Source organism: Doryrhamphus excisus, linkage group LG13, assembly GCF_037039965.1.
Source record: "Doryrhamphus excisus strain RoL-2023G ecotype Guam linkage group LG13, RoL_Dexc_Guam_v1.1, whole genome shotgun sequence".
Classification (NCBI taxonomy): domain Eukaryota; kingdom Metazoa; phylum Chordata; class Actinopteri; order Syngnathiformes; family Syngnathidae; genus Doryrhamphus; species Doryrhamphus excisus.
In genome coordinates, this window is record NC_136369.1 from 8212075 (window position 1) to 8232266 (window position 20192).

The 20192-nt window shown below is 41.4% G+C and overlaps 1 protein-coding gene across 3 annotated transcripts; it reads right to left on the bottom strand.

Moving 5' to 3' along the window:
• Positions 1-4764: 4764 nt before the first annotated feature.
• Positions 4765-19484, bottom strand: mapk6 (mitogen-activated protein kinase 6). 3 transcript variants are annotated; one of them, XM_058088601.2, is made up of 8 exons: positions 19293-19484; positions 14948-15764; positions 14549-14866; positions 9071-9215; positions 8812-8976; positions 7748-7943; positions 7244-7364; positions 4765-7092 (listed from the first exon to the last, which is right to left on the bottom strand). In XM_058088601.2, exons 2-8 carry the CDS (start codon positions 15182-15184, stop codon positions 6004-6006), a joined length of 2271 nt encoding a protein of 756 aa, XP_057944584.2. In that variant the 5' UTR covers positions 15185-15764; positions 19293-19484; the 3' UTR covers positions 4765-6003. The 3 variants fall into 3 exon arrangements, with proteins under 3 accessions (XP_057944584.2, XP_057944585.2, XP_057944583.2); XM_058088602.2 differs by lacking the exon at positions 19293-19484 and adding an exon at positions 17702-18139; XM_058088600.2 differs by lacking the exon at positions 19293-19484 and adding an exon at positions 16447-16613.
• Between the last annotated feature and the right edge of the window lie 708 nt (positions 19485-20192).

Consider the following 20192-nt stretch of genomic DNA (forward strand, 5'->3'; position numbering starts at 1 on the left):
GCATACTGTAACAGTTGATGGGCGGTCTTTGTCAAAAAACTGCGTGTTACCTGTTCACATTTAATACAGCATCCATCATGTGTGATGATAGAGTGAAAAAAATGATTATTCAAAAGACAATGCAACCGAAGTCAAAGCCACATATGAAAAAGGTTTCAGCAACGGCTACAATTTCACAATTGGAAAATGTAAATTGTAAGCAAACATACATTTCTATAGTGGTGTTCATAATGCAAAGCACAGCCATGAAATAGTTGACTTTTTTGTTCTACATCAGTAGCCGTTATTACAGACCGGATAACTTTTATTATAGATATAGGCATGTTACCGCTGAGTGAGTTTATCCATAATCGTAATAATAAAGATGAAAGTTGCATTATCCGTGTGTGGCTGTGCCTCTGCCTGCTGAGGTGCAAGAGCGAATGACAGATGTCACCCAACATCTATAAAGTGACGTTTATGACGTGGGTGACATTGTATGAAAACTAGCATCGTTTCCATAATTTTCAAGATGTGGCGGCTTTTGTTTTGTTGTGGCGGTCCAACCACGATCCATTACATGTAGCGGAAACCCAGACATCTTTGAATTTCCTTGCTTGGCTAATATACCAGCTTTGCCCCCTTTTGAAAAGAGCTTCTATGATGTGCACTGGCAGCCGTTTGGCTGGTAGTTCAAAGGTGTAGAATCTTTGTTGGAATCCCCTGGGATTATTAGCCAGTTGGTATGAGGGCCAGTTTTTATTAACTCATTTCATACGGCTGCTATGGATAATGTGAATGGATTAATGTATTTTCTCATAATAAACCAGTTAGTCTGTCCCAAAATTCACATGGTAGACTCCCTTGTTACGTGATTTTTTTTTCTTGCAAGCTTCTTTTTAGTTAATTTTCACTTTTTGGCTTTTTGGAAAAATAATTAACCTTGCTCAGTAAGTGAAAATGATCTTACATTCTAACATGCTACACAAATTGACTAAAAATACCACACTTGTTTTAGTAATAGTTTCAGTTTTTGCACAAATGAATTGTCAAGAATAGCATGTTCCAATTTGTCTTACATCGAACCTCCGTGAGGACATAGTACACAAACAATCTCAACAATTTCCCAACGCCCACACAAGTTTTTTTACAAGCTCAACTTTGGCTGTGTGATTCCTTTCTTTATTTACCATCAAGATTTCCATCAGTTCCACCAGTGAGCATTTTGTATTGTGTCATGTTCTTGGGTATCATGATGTCATCTTTGGACAGTTTTGTCTTCATGTTCTTCTTTCTTCCATGGCAGGCAGGAGTACACCCTGCATGGATAACTTTACAGTCATCACTTATTATTAGCTTATTTACGTTCGTCATTTATACTAGTCATTTTCCATCTATACCAGTACATAAAAATGAGAGCCAACTCTAATTCATATTCAACAGGAGTATTTTTGAAGTACAAAGTTGAGTGGAAATATTCTGATAAAGGTCAACTTTGTTATGGAAAACAGGAGGGGTGATTATTGTTGTGTTGGAACGTATGCAGGCAGTCTCAGCATGTTAGGAAAACTGGTCACACTGCTAGAAAATGAGAACAACTGATAAGTGCCTCTCTGTCTTTCACTTTCAAGTTGACTGCATAACCACAGAAATGATGTTTATAACATCAGCATGATAATGGAAGCCTTGAAGCAACGATTATGGCTTCTGATCAAACCAGTACTGAAGTAAATAACAAATGTACTAATTCAATTTGTCAGTATTTTACCTAATGTAAAACTTTTTGAGATGATTTACGACTGAATGCTATTATCTACATATTCTTCCCACTGCTTGTCAATGAGCACTTAGCTAGAACTAGCCACTACTTCATTTATTAGCGGTCATTTATCTAGCCAAGGTCAATTTATTTTAAACCCTCTGACTGTGGATCGTCTGTCATCCATGTCATGATGATCCAAGAGATTATCTAGGGATTGAACACATATTGGAAGTTTTATAAATCTAAAAAGGGCTTCTGTTCGTCCGTGCATAAGATAATACCATGGTCATTTACTTTGTCATGGTTCAACTTTCAATGGTGGCTATCATTCTATTAAGACTATATAGCTAATTGTATGTTTTTACCATTAGCCCACAGGTGAATATTAAAGGAGACCGAAAGAGGTTTGTGCATTTGAAAGTGAGCCCTGAAAGAAGTTTGGGATGGCTCAAAACGCTGTGTTTCAAAAGGTGTGGTAAAACTGCCCCTTTGTGATGTCACAGAGGGGTGGACTTCCTTATATGGTTCATAGTTAGGAAGCACTTTGGGCGTGTGACTAATCGCAGCAAAGTTTTGGTTTTGGTAGGAAACACAAATCAAAGGAAATACAGCTGGAATCAGTGCAGATTCTGCAAAAAAGTTTTCTGTGCGGGTTATTGTGTGTAGCTTCTCTATAGGACACCACAACTACATACAAAGGGTCGAAAAATGAGCATAATATAACCCCTTTAATAATCCAATTTTATTGCATTATTCCATTTTAAAAGTATCTGTAGTTATACTTGTGGACCTCATTTAGCCACAGTGGTCACTTCAAATAGATGTTTGTTAAATGAGTGAATTTGTTGTCCTGCATGCTGCCCATAGGCCATGTAAAATGATGCAGCCATCAAGACAACTCTCTGACCTCAACAGTAGTTAAAGTGTTCAACTGTGAGAACCGATGTCTATTTTTAAAAGCACTTTGTGTTCTAACTTTAGCATTCACGGCCACACAGCTCAGAATATGGACACACAGTCTGACACACAGTAAACTGCGGCCAGTAGCTTTAGCACTGGTCATATTTTCAATTGCCAATCTTGGCATTGCTTGTCGACGTATCCGAAGTTACTTCAGGAGCTTCCTGCTTCTGTCCATGCTTGGCACATTCTTCCACCACCATTCATGACCTTGGATGAATAGTATACGTATGAAGCAGTTGTCAGCTGATGGCTGCAGAGGTGACCTGCTTATCCGGGTCTTCTTAGATTTCATTTCAAACGTGATGAGGCCGTGCCACCGAACAGGCTGAGAGGGATTAGAAGGTGCCAGCAGCCACTCGGCCAGCCCAAGTGGGAGAACATATCATCTGTGTAGGTGTTAGATCTTAAGCATTTCACATGAGTTTTACCTCCAACGAGGTACAGTACATCTCACAAGAGAAGTAGTCCAGTTAGAGTTGAGTAGAAATAAAAAAATACATTCCGAATTTCCATGTCATTCCAGACTGCACGGAGGTAGCATGGAGACAAATGTGAATTTTGGTGCAAAATTAATTGGAAACTTGGAAACAAATTAATTGTTTTACAGTGGCACCTGTTGTGACGCTGGGATGTCACTCACAACGCTTATGGCGAGGCGTTGTGTTACTCCTCCAGAAATATAGCAGTTTCATTCATTATCAAATACTATACCAACAAAATTAGAAGGTGGGGTTTGGCAGTACTCCGTAGTGCTTGGGAGTGTGACCAATCACAGCACCCACCAGAGTGGGTGTGCCCAGAGGATTATGTGCCCAATTATTGAAATCCAAGGAAATAATGCTGGAATAGGTGGCACATTCTGGAAGATCTAGAAAGAATTCTGTAGTTTGTGTGTAGCTGCTCTATAGGAGTCCACATCTCGATACAAAGGGCAGAAAATGAGCATTGCAGTGGACCTGTTTTTTTCCATGAGACCACAAAAACAACACATAGCTGCCCTCATTTCTCCTGACAGGAAGTAACAGCAGTGGGAAAACACCCAGCACAGTTGTACAGTAGCTGATAACACATGACCCAAAATTCTTCAACCTTTAGACTATGGCGTTTCCTATCTGAGGTCACGGATTTGAAGACTACAACATCCCATAAATATGTACTGTAGTTTCCAACTTCGAATACATACTGTATTAGGAGACACTTTAAAGCAACCTGGGCCACTTTTTGGTATTGACACCAAAAAATAAACATTTTATTTTATGTAGGGATGTCTGGACGGATTCAGGATCAAGATCAGCGGCCAATCCAGTGTATTTTGAAGATCAGATATCGGCCTCCACCAGAACGGTCCAATCCGGTTACCGTATCACAGCCATAGCTGAGGGCCACACATCAACACGGTAGGTGCAGTAATGCGCTTCATCACTGGTTGCCACTCGACCCCTATCTCCTGCAAAAAGAACATGGAACTCCACCATGCAGACACATCCACGGTGATGAAGTTAGTTTCACATTGGATATTTGACTCCGTAGGTACAGCGGTAGTTTCCCCTTACTGTGTGCAGACTGCAGTGGAAGTGCTGCTCTAACCGCTGATTGTTTATAGTAAGAATCATCAAATTACTATTGCGTTAAGGAGAGTTTGCCATTAACTCCCACATACTTGCTGTTTTTCTGTTTTGGAACTTGTAGAAAAGAGAAAGACATGGTAATGTTTCACATAAGGATGAATCTTAGTGAATCAATTTTTGGAGATGGAGAATGCAACACTTGCCCTTTGTTGACGGAATTAAGCATCTGTAGCCTATTCACTTTCAAATGTCATCTCACCAAACACATCCCCGGCAACTTGGCTTTTATCAGTGTTTGAAAATGTACAGTGTGTGTGTGTATGTGTCCATGCCCAGTGAAAAGGGTGTCATATGCATCTACACCTGCTAGAGTTACATGGCAATGAATGACTGTTGCAGACCTTGGTGAAAAGTACACATTGGTTACGTAAGGCAGGGGGAAAAGTCTGCCCCCCACCTCCACTGAACAGAACCAATGAAGAGGCATCTAGATTCTTCGCCAGTAATTTTATTTTTACATTTTGTAGAACAGGGGAACCAATGATTACAAAAAAGTCCATGTGTCCTACATGCTACACCTTAACCTAAATTATCATGCTTGCTTGGAAAAAATATAGAAATTTAACCAAAACAAACAGAAAGACAATTAAAAACAGACGCACGTTATACTCACCATTAACTTTACTTTGAATGTACCTTTCTCTTGCCTCCATGCACGCAATGTTTTATACATTACATTTAGTTAAAAAAAAAATTAAGACTTTTAGGCGCCGCTATAAACTATAATTGTTTTTCCACTAGCAATAGAATGCACCTATAAATAAAAAAAAATCCATTATGACAACATTGATGGAAAATAGAAAGCCTCAACTTGGTTTCCAACAGAACAGATGAATGTGCTTCCTACCGTTAAACAAGAAAGGAACACTTGGACACCCAAATAGTGCTGAAATGAAAATGGTCAGCCTAACTCCTCACTCTTCAATAATCACATTGAAATAACACAAATTTTGATAAAATAAATATCGCACATCTGCTAGAAATAAATAATGATTACTGAAAACACCTCACTATGTTAAATGCTGAAGTGAGAGATTTCATCTATGCGACCACTTCATTTCATGGTACGAGGATGGTCATGTGTGTAAAGCACTAGTGCGGCTTAGAGTGTCTCTCGCGGCTGTTACCTTGAGGTAGATAACACATTACATTAACGCCTACGGTAATGGTTGCTGCTGGCATCATGTGTCACATTTACAGTATGAAAGGGCTGTAAAAGGAAGCTTTCGTTTACGTCATATCAAAATTAAACCAAAAAAAAATCCATCCTTATTCCTACATCTCTGAAATGGCCTCAACAAAGCACAAAGCAGACAGCAATGCTATCGTTAGCCATTCCTTCTTTGTCACACCTTAACAGCCAAATCATACATCTCCTAAAGCCATCTTTCACCCCGCCTAGTTTCTGTTTGTCTACAGTACTTAAGTGTGCGAGTGACAGGCCAGTTTAGCAATGAGGGCGTAGACATGAACCCATGAAGGCCTGGGCATCAAGGCTCAGAGTGACCAAAAACTCCTTAAGAAGAAGAAAATCACCCATCTCAACTCATAAAATTTACTTTTAAAATAATATTTAAAAAATGTATGAAATGATTTCAAGTAGAATATATCATATCATATAACAAAAAAAGGACAAACAAAACAAGATCTTGCACTGTGAAGGAGTTGTTTCTAGTTAAGATGCTTGAAGATGCTGCTGTAGGTTTTGTGGGCGATCTGAGGAGAACATTTGACAGCACAGGGGGTGAGGGACGCCTGGATGGATTTTAGAGGCAGCTCGTCGGCGCTGTCAAAGCCAGGCAGGGCCAGAGAGTCCAGCTGCATATTCAGCACGATCTCTGTGCTCCTGCTAAGGAAACTCTCACCCAGCTCGCTTTCCCTGGCCTCCAAGGACACCGTCTCCAGGGTGGCCACAGATGCACCAACTCCCTCCTCCTTGCGGCTGAACAGGCGGTCCAGGTAGCTGGTGTAAGTGCTCTCCTTCTGGAAGTGGTTCTCTTTGTGACTGTCCCAGCATGCTTCATCTATTAAACAGCCGTTCTCTGCGACTCGTTCACCGGAGCCGAAGCTCTCCCATGTGTGCGCAGGCCAGGGACCATCACCGCTGACAACTGCAAAGCCTCCACTGCCTAACTGGGCCAGGTTCACCAGGCACTTCTCCTCTTTCTCCTGACTTATGGACTTGGACATGGAGCCTGTCCTAGGGGCCTCCAGCTGAGAGACTGAAGAGTTGAGCTCGTTGAGAAGACCCACATCATTGAGTGCCATCTCTTGACAAGGCTCAGGCTGCAGGCTCAACTTGATGGTACTGGCGATGAAGGAGTCAAAGTCAAAGCCTTGTTGACTTTGCGGCTGTGTCTGATGTTTCTCTTGCTCGCTGTCCTTTTCCGTTGGACACTGGGTCTTTTCTGCCTCCTGCATCGCAATCTGGGCCTTCACCAGCCCATTCTTCTCACACTTGGTCTTGGCCTTGCGGTCTGCCTTGTCCTTACTCTGCTGCTCCTTCCAGTTGGAGAGGTCAATGATGAGCTTGGGCTCATAGTAGTGGTTGACTTCACTGTCCCTCCAGATCAGGTTGTCCAGGTAGGAAGGGGACACTGCCTTGTAGTTACATGTGTGGCTACACTGAAGGTCGCAGTATTTATTTTCATGATGATCATCCTGCCACGACCGCTCTGATGGGAAAAGAGTGGAGTAGTCAAAGGATGGCTCATCCAGGAGCTTTTCCCGATCTCCGTCGGCATATTTCCGAGGGTCCACCTGCAACACACCACAGGCACATGTCAGCAGAGCAAGTACTTTACCGCCATCATGTCTTGCTAAAATTTCACAATTATAAAGTTACTTTCCTACCATGACATCACCTAGAAAGAGAATGTTTTATAGTAATAGTAAGTATTTGATCACGCACCTGAACCACCTCCTCATCCGTTACATCAGAGAGGGCTCTTGGGTCCACTTGGACTTCATCTGGGTCATGGATGCTGTGCAAGTGCCAGTCAGCCTCTGACAACTGGCTCTCATGATACCGGCTTTAAAAAAAACAAGCAGTGGCTCATAAGAGAGGCACATGAACCAATACAGGTATATTAACTTTTTGGCTGTCTGACCTACACGTCTTTTGTAAACCTTTTTGGCTGTCTGACCTACACGTCTTTTGTAAAGTGTGGACAAACAAATGAAAGTAAGCAGCGGAATTTTGAAAATGTTGAATGGTGTAGCTACAGGGGCCCAGTTTGAGGACAAATGGACTAAAATGGACAAAATTTACATCCAATCGGCGACAAAACAACAATAAACACAGGAACTGAACAACAGAAATGAAATAATGTTTTTGGATTTTTTTTAAAGATCAATATAAAAATTTTGGTGACCAAAAAAAAAAGAGCAGGGCAGAGGAGAAATAGTAACATACCTGTCCCAAGTGTGGCTGTGGCTGTGGTCCATGAGCAGGATATCATCAACTTCATCTTCAATGTGAAAAGGATGGAGAGAGATAGGCTCATCCAAGGGGAAGGAGTAGTCAGCCATATAAGGGTGGGCAAGAGCCTCTTCCGCAGTTAAACGATCCATGGGGTTAAAGGTCAGGATCTTCTCTAAGAAATCCAGGGCTGTGCATGGACAGAAGGAGGGGGAAGGCAAGGGAAGAAACAAGGTTTTATATTTAAAAAGATGAAGCCTTGATGCCAGTTTTATTCCATTGAGGGTTGGGCGGTATGGACCTTAGCATATATCAAGATTTTTGGGAAGCATCACAATGTGACGATATAAAATTTAAATTTGTATTTAAAAAAACAAAACTCTACACCTTAAGCCATACAATGCAATACACTTGCCTCAAATAGTAAATCACATTTAATAATTGGTAACAAACTGGCTAACTTATCTAATGGGATGTCAGCCTCTGTACACATTGCTATTAAATCTTCAACAAACTGTAATGCCTGTGTTTGTCATTGAGGAAGATGTCACCCATGCAGTTCCAACTGCACATGGAAGATATTTTTACTATTTTGACACTCTTGTTTTGTTTCCGCAGACATGGGGCAAACAGTCCTCTTAATTTGAAGGACGGTCACAGTAGTGTGTGGAGAATTTGCATCTAAGACGAGTTGCGTTCAAAATAAACGTGATTCTCTTGTTTTTTTCCCCCCACTCAGAATCTACACATCACAGGATGTTGTAAAATGTTCCTTACATTAAAGAATTAAAACAATGTGGTGAAAATGTACTCATCAAGCCCGGGTTGCGCATGCACATAACTACTTGCTGTCCTAAATTAAGGAAATCCCTACTAGCTTGTATTCACACTTTTGTTGCCGTTTATCGCCATTTCAACATGTTAACGTCGGAAGGTCCGCCGAGTAAATACTTCCCCCACACTCACATTCCTTCTCACGATGGCAGCATTTGCCCAACCCTAATTCCACTACTGTAGCATCTACCTAGCATAACCTTGAGTGAATAGAAAAAAATTACCTTGAGGACTGACATCAGGCAACAACTTGACCAGTGGTGTCTGAGGTTTTGACATGTCGTTACGGATGAAGACAGGTATCACGCTGTGGAGCTCTTGTCGGTCTTCCTCTCGCAGTACAGGGATGGATTCCAGTATAAGCTGCATCTGCTCCAGTTCGTGAGCCCCTAACCAGGAACACAGTACCATGTCAAGACGCTTAAAAGCAAAATTCTTTAAAGTTTATTAGCAAATATGGTAGGACAAACAGTCAACATTTACCTGCAAAGAGTGTTTTCCCAGTAAGCATCTCAGCAAAGATGCAACCAGCAGCCCACATGTCAATGGCTTTAGTGTAGTTATTTGGAGAGAGCAGCAGGCGGGGCGACCTGTACCACTTGGTGACCAGACCTTCAGACAGGTGACCCTGCAGCAGAGTGAGACACACAAAATTAGTACAAAGGTGGTGGGAGAGAGTGTGTGTGTGTCTATGTTCGGGGTGGGAAGTTTGGGAAAATAGGTATGGACCGGTTACCGGTTTCAAAGTATATACCACAGTGCGAAAAAGTCCCAGTTTCAAAACCTCTAAAATACTGTACTACTTTAGTCCATCATACCATCCTATGTTATGAGAGAAAGTGGCAACTACGTGGAAATTGTCCTGTGTTATTCATCTCAGTTGGAACTGGCCTTCAATGTGCTGAAACCACAGGCACAAGCTGTATTCTCAAAGTTGGGCAACTTTAAACATCATGGCACAGCTGGCACTAATGATAGCTGCCATTAGCATCAATTGGCGCCGGTGTGATAAGACGTGTCCTTGTAGTTTTCATGTTTAGTAAAACACTATTAGCAAGTGAAAATTTGTTCTTACGTAAAATATTTCTTCAAAAGGCATGCACATTTAGAAGATTGACTCCATTAACAATTGTTTTCCTTGTTATACACATGTGCAGTAGCGCTAAGTGGCAGAACTCTTGTCATTGTTGTTGGGTGACATTCATGCTGAGGGTCACCAAATGCAGAGATGTGATTCACAACAAAACAGAAGCTAATAAGTGGTAGAAACTGAAGAACAAGCATCAACAGTAGCAGTTGCTAACAATCAAATTAAAAAAAGTTTTCAAAAATAATATTTGAGAATGTATAACTCCTATATAGAGGGAACGTGATAAAGTTCAATGCTTTGATATTTATATACTGGTTGAAAATAGCCCTGTGGGAAATCCATAGTAAAATAATTCATAAAAAGTTTATATCGTTTTAAAAAAATCATAAGAGAAATTATTACCCTCATTTAAACCATGAAAACTTTCATGACCCTACCTCTGATGAGAATCAGAAATGAGAAACGTGAGAAACCAGAATCGCTCAAATTGAAACGATGCCCAACCCGTGATATGTCCCTTCACTATGAGGTTCGTGAGGACAACATGCCAATTGGACAAAGAGTGCAAAGAGGAGAGTCACTGAAAGGAGGGAGGTCACACACGTGCTGGCCCTGTCAGCACTCCGAGAGCTGCATAATCCCTGTCACACACACCAATCTGCACAAGAACAGTGAACACAAAAGTTGACCTGCGTGTGTGCATGTCTGTGTATACACACACACAGTAAAAAAAAAAAAGGGGGGGGGGGGTAGAGTGGAGGTAAAACTACACCCTCACTGGCCTCTCCTCCTCACCTCATGCTCTGGTAGTTTGTGGTGGGGCCAAAATGGTCAGTTCACCACTGAACAAGGCTCCTGTTTCTACCCTAAATTAGCTGCAAATACTTCAATGTCACGCTATCCTCAAGCCAACCCCCTGCTCAACACGCCCCTCTCTTTTTTTTTTAGGACAAAACTACTCAAAAGTGGTTTGGGTTGTTTGGCACTATCACCGCAACACTTTTATAGAAAGGACTTTCTTCAGGTCTTGAGTGGCTAAATGCCTTTGCAATCATAGGCCCACCTGTTCCTTTGGCATACATCTTGAGTGTGAAGTCATTGCTTAAGGGGAACTCTATGCACAGTGGACTCTGGACTAAGGAACCAATTGCACTTGCTGAAAGCAGTACATTAGAGGATAATTCAAAATCCACTCTTTAAAATTTCAATGGAACATTTTCACCACAAAGACAGATATAGAAAGGTTGTAGGTGTGGCCAGATGAGTCAGTCAGACTTCAAGGAAGCTTGCATACTAAAAGTTACCAGTTTACCAGTTAGTGGTTCAAAAACTTTATATTTCTCACATTAATAAATTGAGCATCAGTCTAGTCTTACAGTGGCCATGTGAGAATAATTATGAGATGAATAATTTTAAACTGGTCTCAATGTATGAACTGCTTATCACCAACCCCGAATAGCCTTTGAAGCACCAGGAAAGTCATAAAAAAAAAAAAATCGCCAACATAATTTTTGTGGATCATATGAGGGATCTGGTTTCAGGCAAGCTGCTTGCTGGCTGAATAAATGGGTCAAGTGTGTGTGAGGTTTTGGGTTGTACATTAAGCCGGATTCTTGGAGCAAGAACTCATGTGAACCCTCGAATCTCAAACCTTGGTTGCTTACCGAGTGTGAGTGGAAGCTAGCAAGTGTTAGCTTGTGTGGTTGTGTTGACTTATATATTTTCACCATTTGCATTTTACGCTTTACTGTGAGGAACGTTTTGAAATGCCCGGGATGACGTGGAAGTTCTGAGTGAAAAAAATACCAGAAGCACGTTTATTTTTGAACATAGATCATCTTCGCCGTAAATACACATTCTCCACACACGAAAAACACTTATGTGCTTCAAAGTAAAAGCGGCATTAACCCCATGTCTGCGTAAACAAAACAATAGTGTCATAAAAATATCTTCCATCTGCAATTGGAATTGCATGGGTGACTATATCTTCCTCAATCACAAGCACAGGCATTACAGTTTGTTGAAGATTTAGTAGCAATGTATGCAGAGGCTGACATCCCATTAGATAAGTTAGCTAGTTTGTTACCACTAATACTGTGCTTTACAATTTGAGACAAGTGTATTTCGCTATTTGGCTTAAGGTTTGCTGCTTCTTTTACAAGACTCGGCTGAATTTACATTTTATATATCGTCATACTGTGATTCATCCTAAAATTATTGTGATACAAGCATTTATATCACCCAACTCTACTATATACTCTTGCTGCTGTGCAATGCAAATTTCCCCACTGAGGGATGAATAAAAGGCATATCTTATCTTATCTGCATCACAACATCCTTTTATATAGGCACATGTGAAATGATCAACTTTTGGTTCAGTTTCAGGCAACACTAAAGACGTCAACAACTCTCACTCTGCAACAGGACAAGCACACACTGAGTGTGCGTCAGAGGACTGCACGTGAATTCTTGTCATTCATGATGCCAAGCCGCAAGGGACAACTGGAAGGTTCACACACAGCTTACCTTCTCAGAGCAGGGGGGAAATCAAACACTGACAGCAAACCCAAGCATGATTAATTCAAGTCTCAAGAGTCAGGTACTTATTTTATTAAATCTTACTGCTAGATTTTTGGGGCATTTTTGCTGAACTTTCAAGACCCACAGAATATTGACTACAGAGACATTGAAACTTTATACTATTTCTTTCATCAGAAAAAAAATTGCTAGCCTTTGTTGTTGTTTTTTTTATAAATCGGCAATAGAACATAACAATAATCATCTATTGAACTATTTGCGGATGTGTAATCTATAACGTCACCCCTCGCCGTTGCAATCGCAAAAGAGCCACAGCCAGACAAGCTCTGTGCTAGTCTAAGCTGCCTTTACTGGATTTGTCACCACTTCCCTCTGTTGATTCGCATTTCTGCAATTCCTGTCTTCATCATATCCAGGCTGTTGCTGCAGATGTGAGGAAAATAGACCTGTTGCCCCATGCTGGGATAGAAATAAATTGCCCATGTCTCTGAAATTCACACACAAGATGCATAAGACTTTTATTAGTAGCTCTCATGAAAAACGCAAAACACATCCATAGGTATTTACAGATGTACGAAAAAAGTTCTTGTCAACCGAAAAAAGATTTCTAAAAATGTGCAGTGGCTCATGTCAATGTCCAACCACTCCTGGCTTCCGACACCTCAACCACATGCTCCCCTACAAACTGCCATAGCCAACACAAAATAATTTGGTTTAGAAAATGTTGACTCTGGTTACAAAATCCTTAAAATTACCACTAATGTGCCAGGACCGAGACCAAAAAGCAGGGCCATGTTTAAACATACCGTGATACTTTTTGCTCGCTACATGCGCGCCATTTCCAAGACACGGTGCGTTTACACGACATGCAAATACAAGTTGCTTTTTTTGTTGGTAAAGTGAAACAGGAGTTTCAAAGAGCATACATTCTATTGTAGGATCCACCAGAGAGAGAAGGTATAAAGTAGTTGCAAAAGCAAACTTGCCAACAGTGAATCGGCTGAACTGCCCAACACACCCTGTGCCTGCGGGAGAGCTTAGTATGATTCCGGGGGTGATGGGTTAATTTTAAAACAAGCCTCGTTAGGCCTGAAACACAAGATGTGCTATCAAATGACTTGTGCCATGAAAAACTGGGTAGTGGAGATATCAGCATTCTCCCTCCCCCACCAGCACACTGCTATTGTTATAACAGAGGCAGACAAAACATAACAGCTCTCATTTGAACAAGAGAGCAAGCAGTTAAAAATCCACCTGCATATATGACCATTTCTAATAGCATACATGTAAAACTGCACACATGAAGGGGGGCAATACCAGCGTGTCAATACAAAAGTTCTGTTCTTGCCAGCCAATGCGAGCAATTGCCTTCCTCTTACTACAGTGGAAAGACGTGTATGGTCCCTCCCCACAGTATGACTCATGAGTGAACACACAAGTCAAGTGAAAATGTGACTCTCATAGCAGCAGCAGTTAGCTGTCTGAAATGAGCAGTTCCGACCAACATGTTTTGTGTGAGTCAGCACGGTGAAAAGCGGCAGGATTCTTTCTCGCTGTGCAATGAATGAAGCAGGGCCAACCACACGGGTCCAGTCACATGGGCCGACTTCAGACAGACCAATGACTAATCTGTGACACGTGAGAGTGACTGTCTCACAGCTCTGAGGGAGACAGCAAGGGGCTCCCCAACCTACATTTCAACATCACACCACCATAACAGAAATAGAATTGATCCATCCCTTTATAAGGGTAACAACACACAGAAGGCCAATAAAAGAGCCTCCACCTGGCTACAATTACATAGGGCAATATATCCACCTTCTCATACTTAAGATAAACAACCTACAACAGTGCTTCAGACAAGAAAAAACAAGCTCATAGGCAGGTTTTATTTACCGACATCTGGTTTGGAACACAGCATTTTTGCTTAACCAGCATCTTAAGAAAAAGCACCGTACACATTAGCCTGAGATGTGTTTCATTTTATAGCTCCTGTATATTTAGTTGCATAACTCAGACCACAATTAACAATGTAAAATGAATACCTCAGAGTAAATGTGTACTCCTCTGAGCAGTGTACTGTTGTAGAAGGAAAATATAATATTGCCACTGTTTTTCACAGGTTCACTTCTCCTGAGAAGGGAAGCAGAGGCATTACCTCATGGAACCACATCCCGTCTTGTTTACTTCCTGCTATGAAACTGCGTCACCCTTGGGAACGCCACATTACTGGGTGATAAACACCACATGGTAATTTGAAGCTTTTAGACTTTTAGCCGAGACAGGCTTGCTTGTTACCAACTGATGACAGTTCTTCCTTGCCAGACTCGTACCTTGTGGGAGTAGTGGGGGTCCATGATGCGGGCCAGACCAAAGTCCCCAATCTTCAGCACCAGGTCCTCTGTGTTGACAAACAGGTTGGCGGGCTTGAGGTCACGGTGGAGCACATTGGCAGAGTGGATGTACTTGAGTCCCCGGAGAAGTTGGTACATGAAGAGCCTGGCGTGGCCCTCGGACAGAAGACCTCGCTCCAGCACCTGACACAAGTCAGTCTCCATGTACTCCTGCACTATGTAGACAGAGTTTACCTCCGTCAGGGATACCACATCCTCAGTTAGCCTGCGACCGCTGGGGCCTAAAGTTTCAAAAACCTAGATAAGGACAAAGAAACGTGGGTCAACAAAGATGTCATCTTTGTTAAAAAGTATATCCAAGTATAGTGAGACCATTACCTTTACTATGTTGTCATGGTCCAGGCGTCTTATAATCTTAATTTCTCGCAAGGCGTGTTTGACACTCTGGGGATCAGTCAAGATAATCTTCTTCACAGCCACTCGCTTGTCACAGTCTGTGTCAACTGCTGAAAATACCAGGCCATTTCCTCCATATCCGAGGGGCTTCAAGTCCATGTATCGAGAGCCCAGGTCAAAGCCATGGATGTTCATTAGAGACTCAAACTTCTCTGCCATGATAACGATTAGGGCTCCTACACCAAACTCCACTTGGTCTTCTCAAATTTGTTAATACTAGTAGAAGAGCCTCAGAGCCTGCGGTAACCCTCCTCTACCACTGTACTCTACCTCTTCCCCTGTGTAGTCGTCACTGTCAGATGCAGGACACAATAGCGTAGTTAAACTTTTTCATCTTGAATGAGGACCAATTTAAAATTCCAAATCCACTCTTGGGGATGGATATTAACAGAGCGGCTTGTGGGAATGAGTGGAATGTCAGATGAAGCCAATTCAAAATGCACTGACAAATGTTAGGCTCTAAAAGCTTGTAGTTGCATCCTCACAGTGCGCATACGTTCAGTGTATAACTGGTCCTGAGCAGCTTCATGAGCAATGTGCCGATTTGCACATTTTTTTCTTAACTTCTGTATTTATTACACTTGACATATAATTTTCCTATGGCGTATCCGGATACTGAAAACTAACTGGTTAAGAGCCTGGCCTTTAGAATGGAGTTATTTCTCAGCCTCAGTGATCAGGTGGCTCAAGCTCGCCACAGTCGCAATCAAAACCGTCCTCCATTTTATTAGACTGTAACCTGAAAGACAGTGGAAAAAGAACGCGATAAGTGCCAAACGTTGATAGCACTCCTTAGAAGTACATTTCAAAACACACACATGGGGTTCACAAGAGCATAGATGAAAGAATTTAAGTAATTCACCGGCGTCTTCCTTGTGCTGTTAATAGCAGCTAACCCCCATCCCCCCAGCTTGGCGCTTGCTAGTCGCCTCTGGGGTATGGATCAAACTGTCTTCATAACCACTCAAAGGTGAAATAATCGCTCTGAACACAGAATTTAATAAGTTAATATTTAATGGTTTTACACCGTAATACAGCCCACACCAAACATTCATGGTGTGTATGAGACAGACAGGCGGAAATGCACCAAGAATGTGAATGCTAGCTAGGCGGATAGCAGCTAAGTATGAAGTATACCTCGAATTGGGGGTATATAAAAAACACACAGACCCAAAACACAACACGACATGAAATAAAAATTAATAGATGTTAAAAAATAACAAACGAGAAACATTTAAAGATAAGCAGTCTGTACCACAGACAAAGGGGCCGTTGTTGGCGAGGCGACTGACTACGTGGAACAAGCTCTCTGAAGGAGCACAAAGCCATCGGCGGTTACAACGTTAAAGACGACCGTCAATGTACTTGACATGAATCTATCGGAAGCGAGATGATAAACGTGATCAGCGAGAAGTACTCACAGTTCGTATTCGTCGCATTGGACCGAAATTGAATCAATCAAACCCCGCGTAGGCTTGAGGACGCTCCGCTCCCGGAGCCTAGCAGACCGAATGCAATCGCCATTTAGGTTGGGAAGCGCTACTAAAGGCGCAGTGACGTCAGGAAGATGCCTTCAGGGACTGTAGAACATTTCACAATTACTAAGTTTTCTCCTTTTTTTTTATGTTTGGCTTTTCCCAGACAAACGTTGCACAGCGAATCAAACACTGTCACAGTTACATTGTTTTGGACGTTAGCAGTAATAACAGCAATCTTATTTTCTAAAAGAATAACATTTTTTCTGCACATGGGTGTTGGTATTCAGGTTTTAGTCAATTACAGCTTTATCCCTTCGTTAAGCTTTAACACCGACCGAAAAATACTTATTACTTCTCAATGTTTCTTAATTTTTTACAACACAAATTTCTTTTTATCTAACAATTGGACCATGATTAACACTGTCTCTGTCAATTATTGGTTCTGTATAGCTAACCAAAGAACCATATTATTTAGTTGATGCAGCGATTATTCTTAAAATTAGGATTTCTGAGTGCCTATGGGCACAACACAAAAAATGTATCAAACAAGGGTTTTGAGCTCACTTGGCAGTGTTAGATTCAAAACTGAGTGACTGAATGTTGTTTCAACAATTAAGCATAACAGTGAAGGGAACAAATAGTGCTGGAGCCTATCCAAGGTGTCCTCGGGCGAGAGGCAGGGTACACTCTGGACTGGTTGCCAGCCAATCACAGGGCACATATAGACAGACAAAACTATTCACAGCATGCTCACATTCATACCTATGGACAATTTGGAGTCGCCAATTAACCTAGCATGTTTTTGGAATGTGGGAGGAAACCGGAGTACCCGGAGAAAACCCACACATGCACAGGGAGAACATGCAAACTCCACACAGAGATGGCCGAGGGTGGTGGAATCGAATTTGGGTCTCCTTACTGTGTGGCCTGCGCGCAAACCACTTGTCTGCCATGCAGCCCATTAATTATAACAGTCTCACAATTTTTGTCAACGAAAATAGAGTGTTATTTCCCTCTCTTCTAGGAGTTGCTCTGCTATTACTACTGCTGCTTACATATGTAAACAAATGTGTTTGTTTTGCTTATATTGTTGTCAGATTACAGCAAGTAGTATTACATTAGTGACGTGAAAGAGTTATACTGTACATAGAGACACACATACACCCCTCCCTCCACACACACACATAAACACACTCACATTGGTTTGCAGCTTTGCAAAGTCCATCTGGCAGCAATGTGCACAATGCACAGGTTGATTCTCTTTCAGCGGCCAACACTCACTTCACAATCCAATCCAAAGATTAGGTCCACCGTGACAAAATGTTTTTTAAAAGAAGGCAGCCTTGCATTTTCATTCCCCTCATTCACATTGCAGCTCTACTGCACCTGCATGGTCCTCTGCTAGATGTGAATGGAAGGACGTGTACAGGTGGAATGGGAGCAGCATTACAGCCGCAGCATCACATCAGCATCCGCAGGCACACCATGTGAGCGAGCATGTGGTCCACAATGCAGATGCCTCACACAGGCGGGGATGGGCTTCGGCATGCCCACTGAATGCTGCATGCCTCTGGGGGTGGGGGCGGGGGCTACGGCAGACTCTATTGGTCCGTTTTAGATAATTGTTAAATAAGATTGACGGTATCAGCGGCAATTCTTTTTGTCTAGACATGTCGAGTCAATGTTGACATTTTAGTTTAAGCGGGCATTTTGCCTCATTGTTCATGTTCACATGGGTATATGGTTATGTAATAGTCGCATACAAGCTTGCATGTTACATTACAAGAGGGTAAAATATATAGTCTAGTATACACTGAGCCACAACAATAGGTGTACCTACACACCCTAATGAGAAAAAGTTAAGCATTACACCATTAAAATATATGACTATATGTACTGTTTGCAGTGTAAACTTACCATCATTCCATCCCTTGTAAAATGGAATAGATTTAATACTTTTTACGATATACAGTTCAACTGAAAATTATTTAACCCTCATTGCAAATTCTGAGTATTTGCCAAATTTATAAAGTCACTGTAATTTGCAATAAGCCAACAAAATAAAGCAATATAAATATCTTGTTATTAGAAGTTAGCTACTGTTTTGCTGTCATTCATGAGAGTTTGTAAATTTGGAAAATATTAGAACATTTGATTGTGCAGTCCAATGTTGTTGTTTGTCTTAAAGTCAATATAACCTGTGTTTTAGTGTCCGTTCCCCACATACAGGAAATTGGCGAACACACTAAAGAGACTGATTCCTCTTCCTTAGTTTGAGCTCAATCAAAATGCTTCAGGATCTCCCTCTTGCGGACAGACTCCAAAGCTTCATACACTAACACCTCTCCAATTTTTGCCATCAATAACACAAATATCTTTTACAGCCAATACTTTGTATATTTTAAAATTACGCTCTTAATGTAAACTCTTAAAAGTTTTGGAAAAATATTATTTAATTTATGAGTGTGCCAATCACCTTTCCCTTGCCTTGAATTTCAATCTGGCAGGTGTTTTAGTACACCTGATTTACTGAATGAGGAATAACATATAGTGGCCTGTGCAATGCTGTGACGCCAATGGTTGGGAATACTGTTGCAATCAAAAGGTCTTGTACGTGACCTTTGTGGGACGCTGTTTAGTTACTCATCTTATCTATTGATAGTGGCATGACTCTTTCTCACCCACATTGTATACTTAAAGACTGTCCGATTATGTATCAGCCCTCCTCCTGCCATTAATAATAAATAGAAATATCCACATGGATGTTACATCACATTCTTGCCACTTACAAGGGTCGGATCTCTCCCGCAGCAACATGGTCTTCCAGTTAGCATTCCACTGAGAAGAAGATATCCAACACTGCTTTCAGGCAGGTAGACAGGTACACAGCGTTCAAGTAGAGTCCAGTAAAAGTATCACGGTTGTTGCTAGAGTTTTTGGCGATGTGTTATCCTATTCCATGTGCTTGTGCTTGTGAGGTGGAGCTCAATGGAGACTTAATATAGGCCAGGCCGGAGAGGGGAGGAGACTACTCTGTGTATGGTCTGCATGGCTTGTCAGTGTGAAAGACCTTCCACTGTCGTAACACATTTTACACACATTTTTTTTTCTTAAAATATCTCTCAAATTTTCAATGCAGCAGGCTTTTAAAAGTGATAGTAGGTACAGTATATAGTCTGTCAGGTTATACCCTAATGATAGATAATACATAATTGCCATTTCACTCAATATCATATACAAAGAAATGTTGTGTGTGTGTACAAACTAATCGTTATTATTGTATTACATTATGGGTTAATAATCCTGTGTATTATTTATTTACTGGGTTTTGATTGACCCCTTCAGAGAGGTATTCAGAGATAACATTTTGGTCACTTTATATAGCTACATGAGTTACATAACTGTCAAAGCAGATATTTTGATAGAGCGCTTTATGTTCTTTTTTGGCTCTCTTGTATTGAAATAATATGGTGAATTGGCTGATTAGAATTATTCCATGTTTCCTGTAAGTACTACAAACAGCTTGACTGTCAGTTTTGGTGTGGTATTACTCACGTTTCTGTCATGCAAATGCCACAGAGCATCAGAGCACATTCAAGTAAAGAACAATGGTTTTGGTTTCCCCCCCACCTCTTACCAGACAAAGTTGCCCATGTGTAGAAACCTCTTCCTCTCACATCATCATGTTG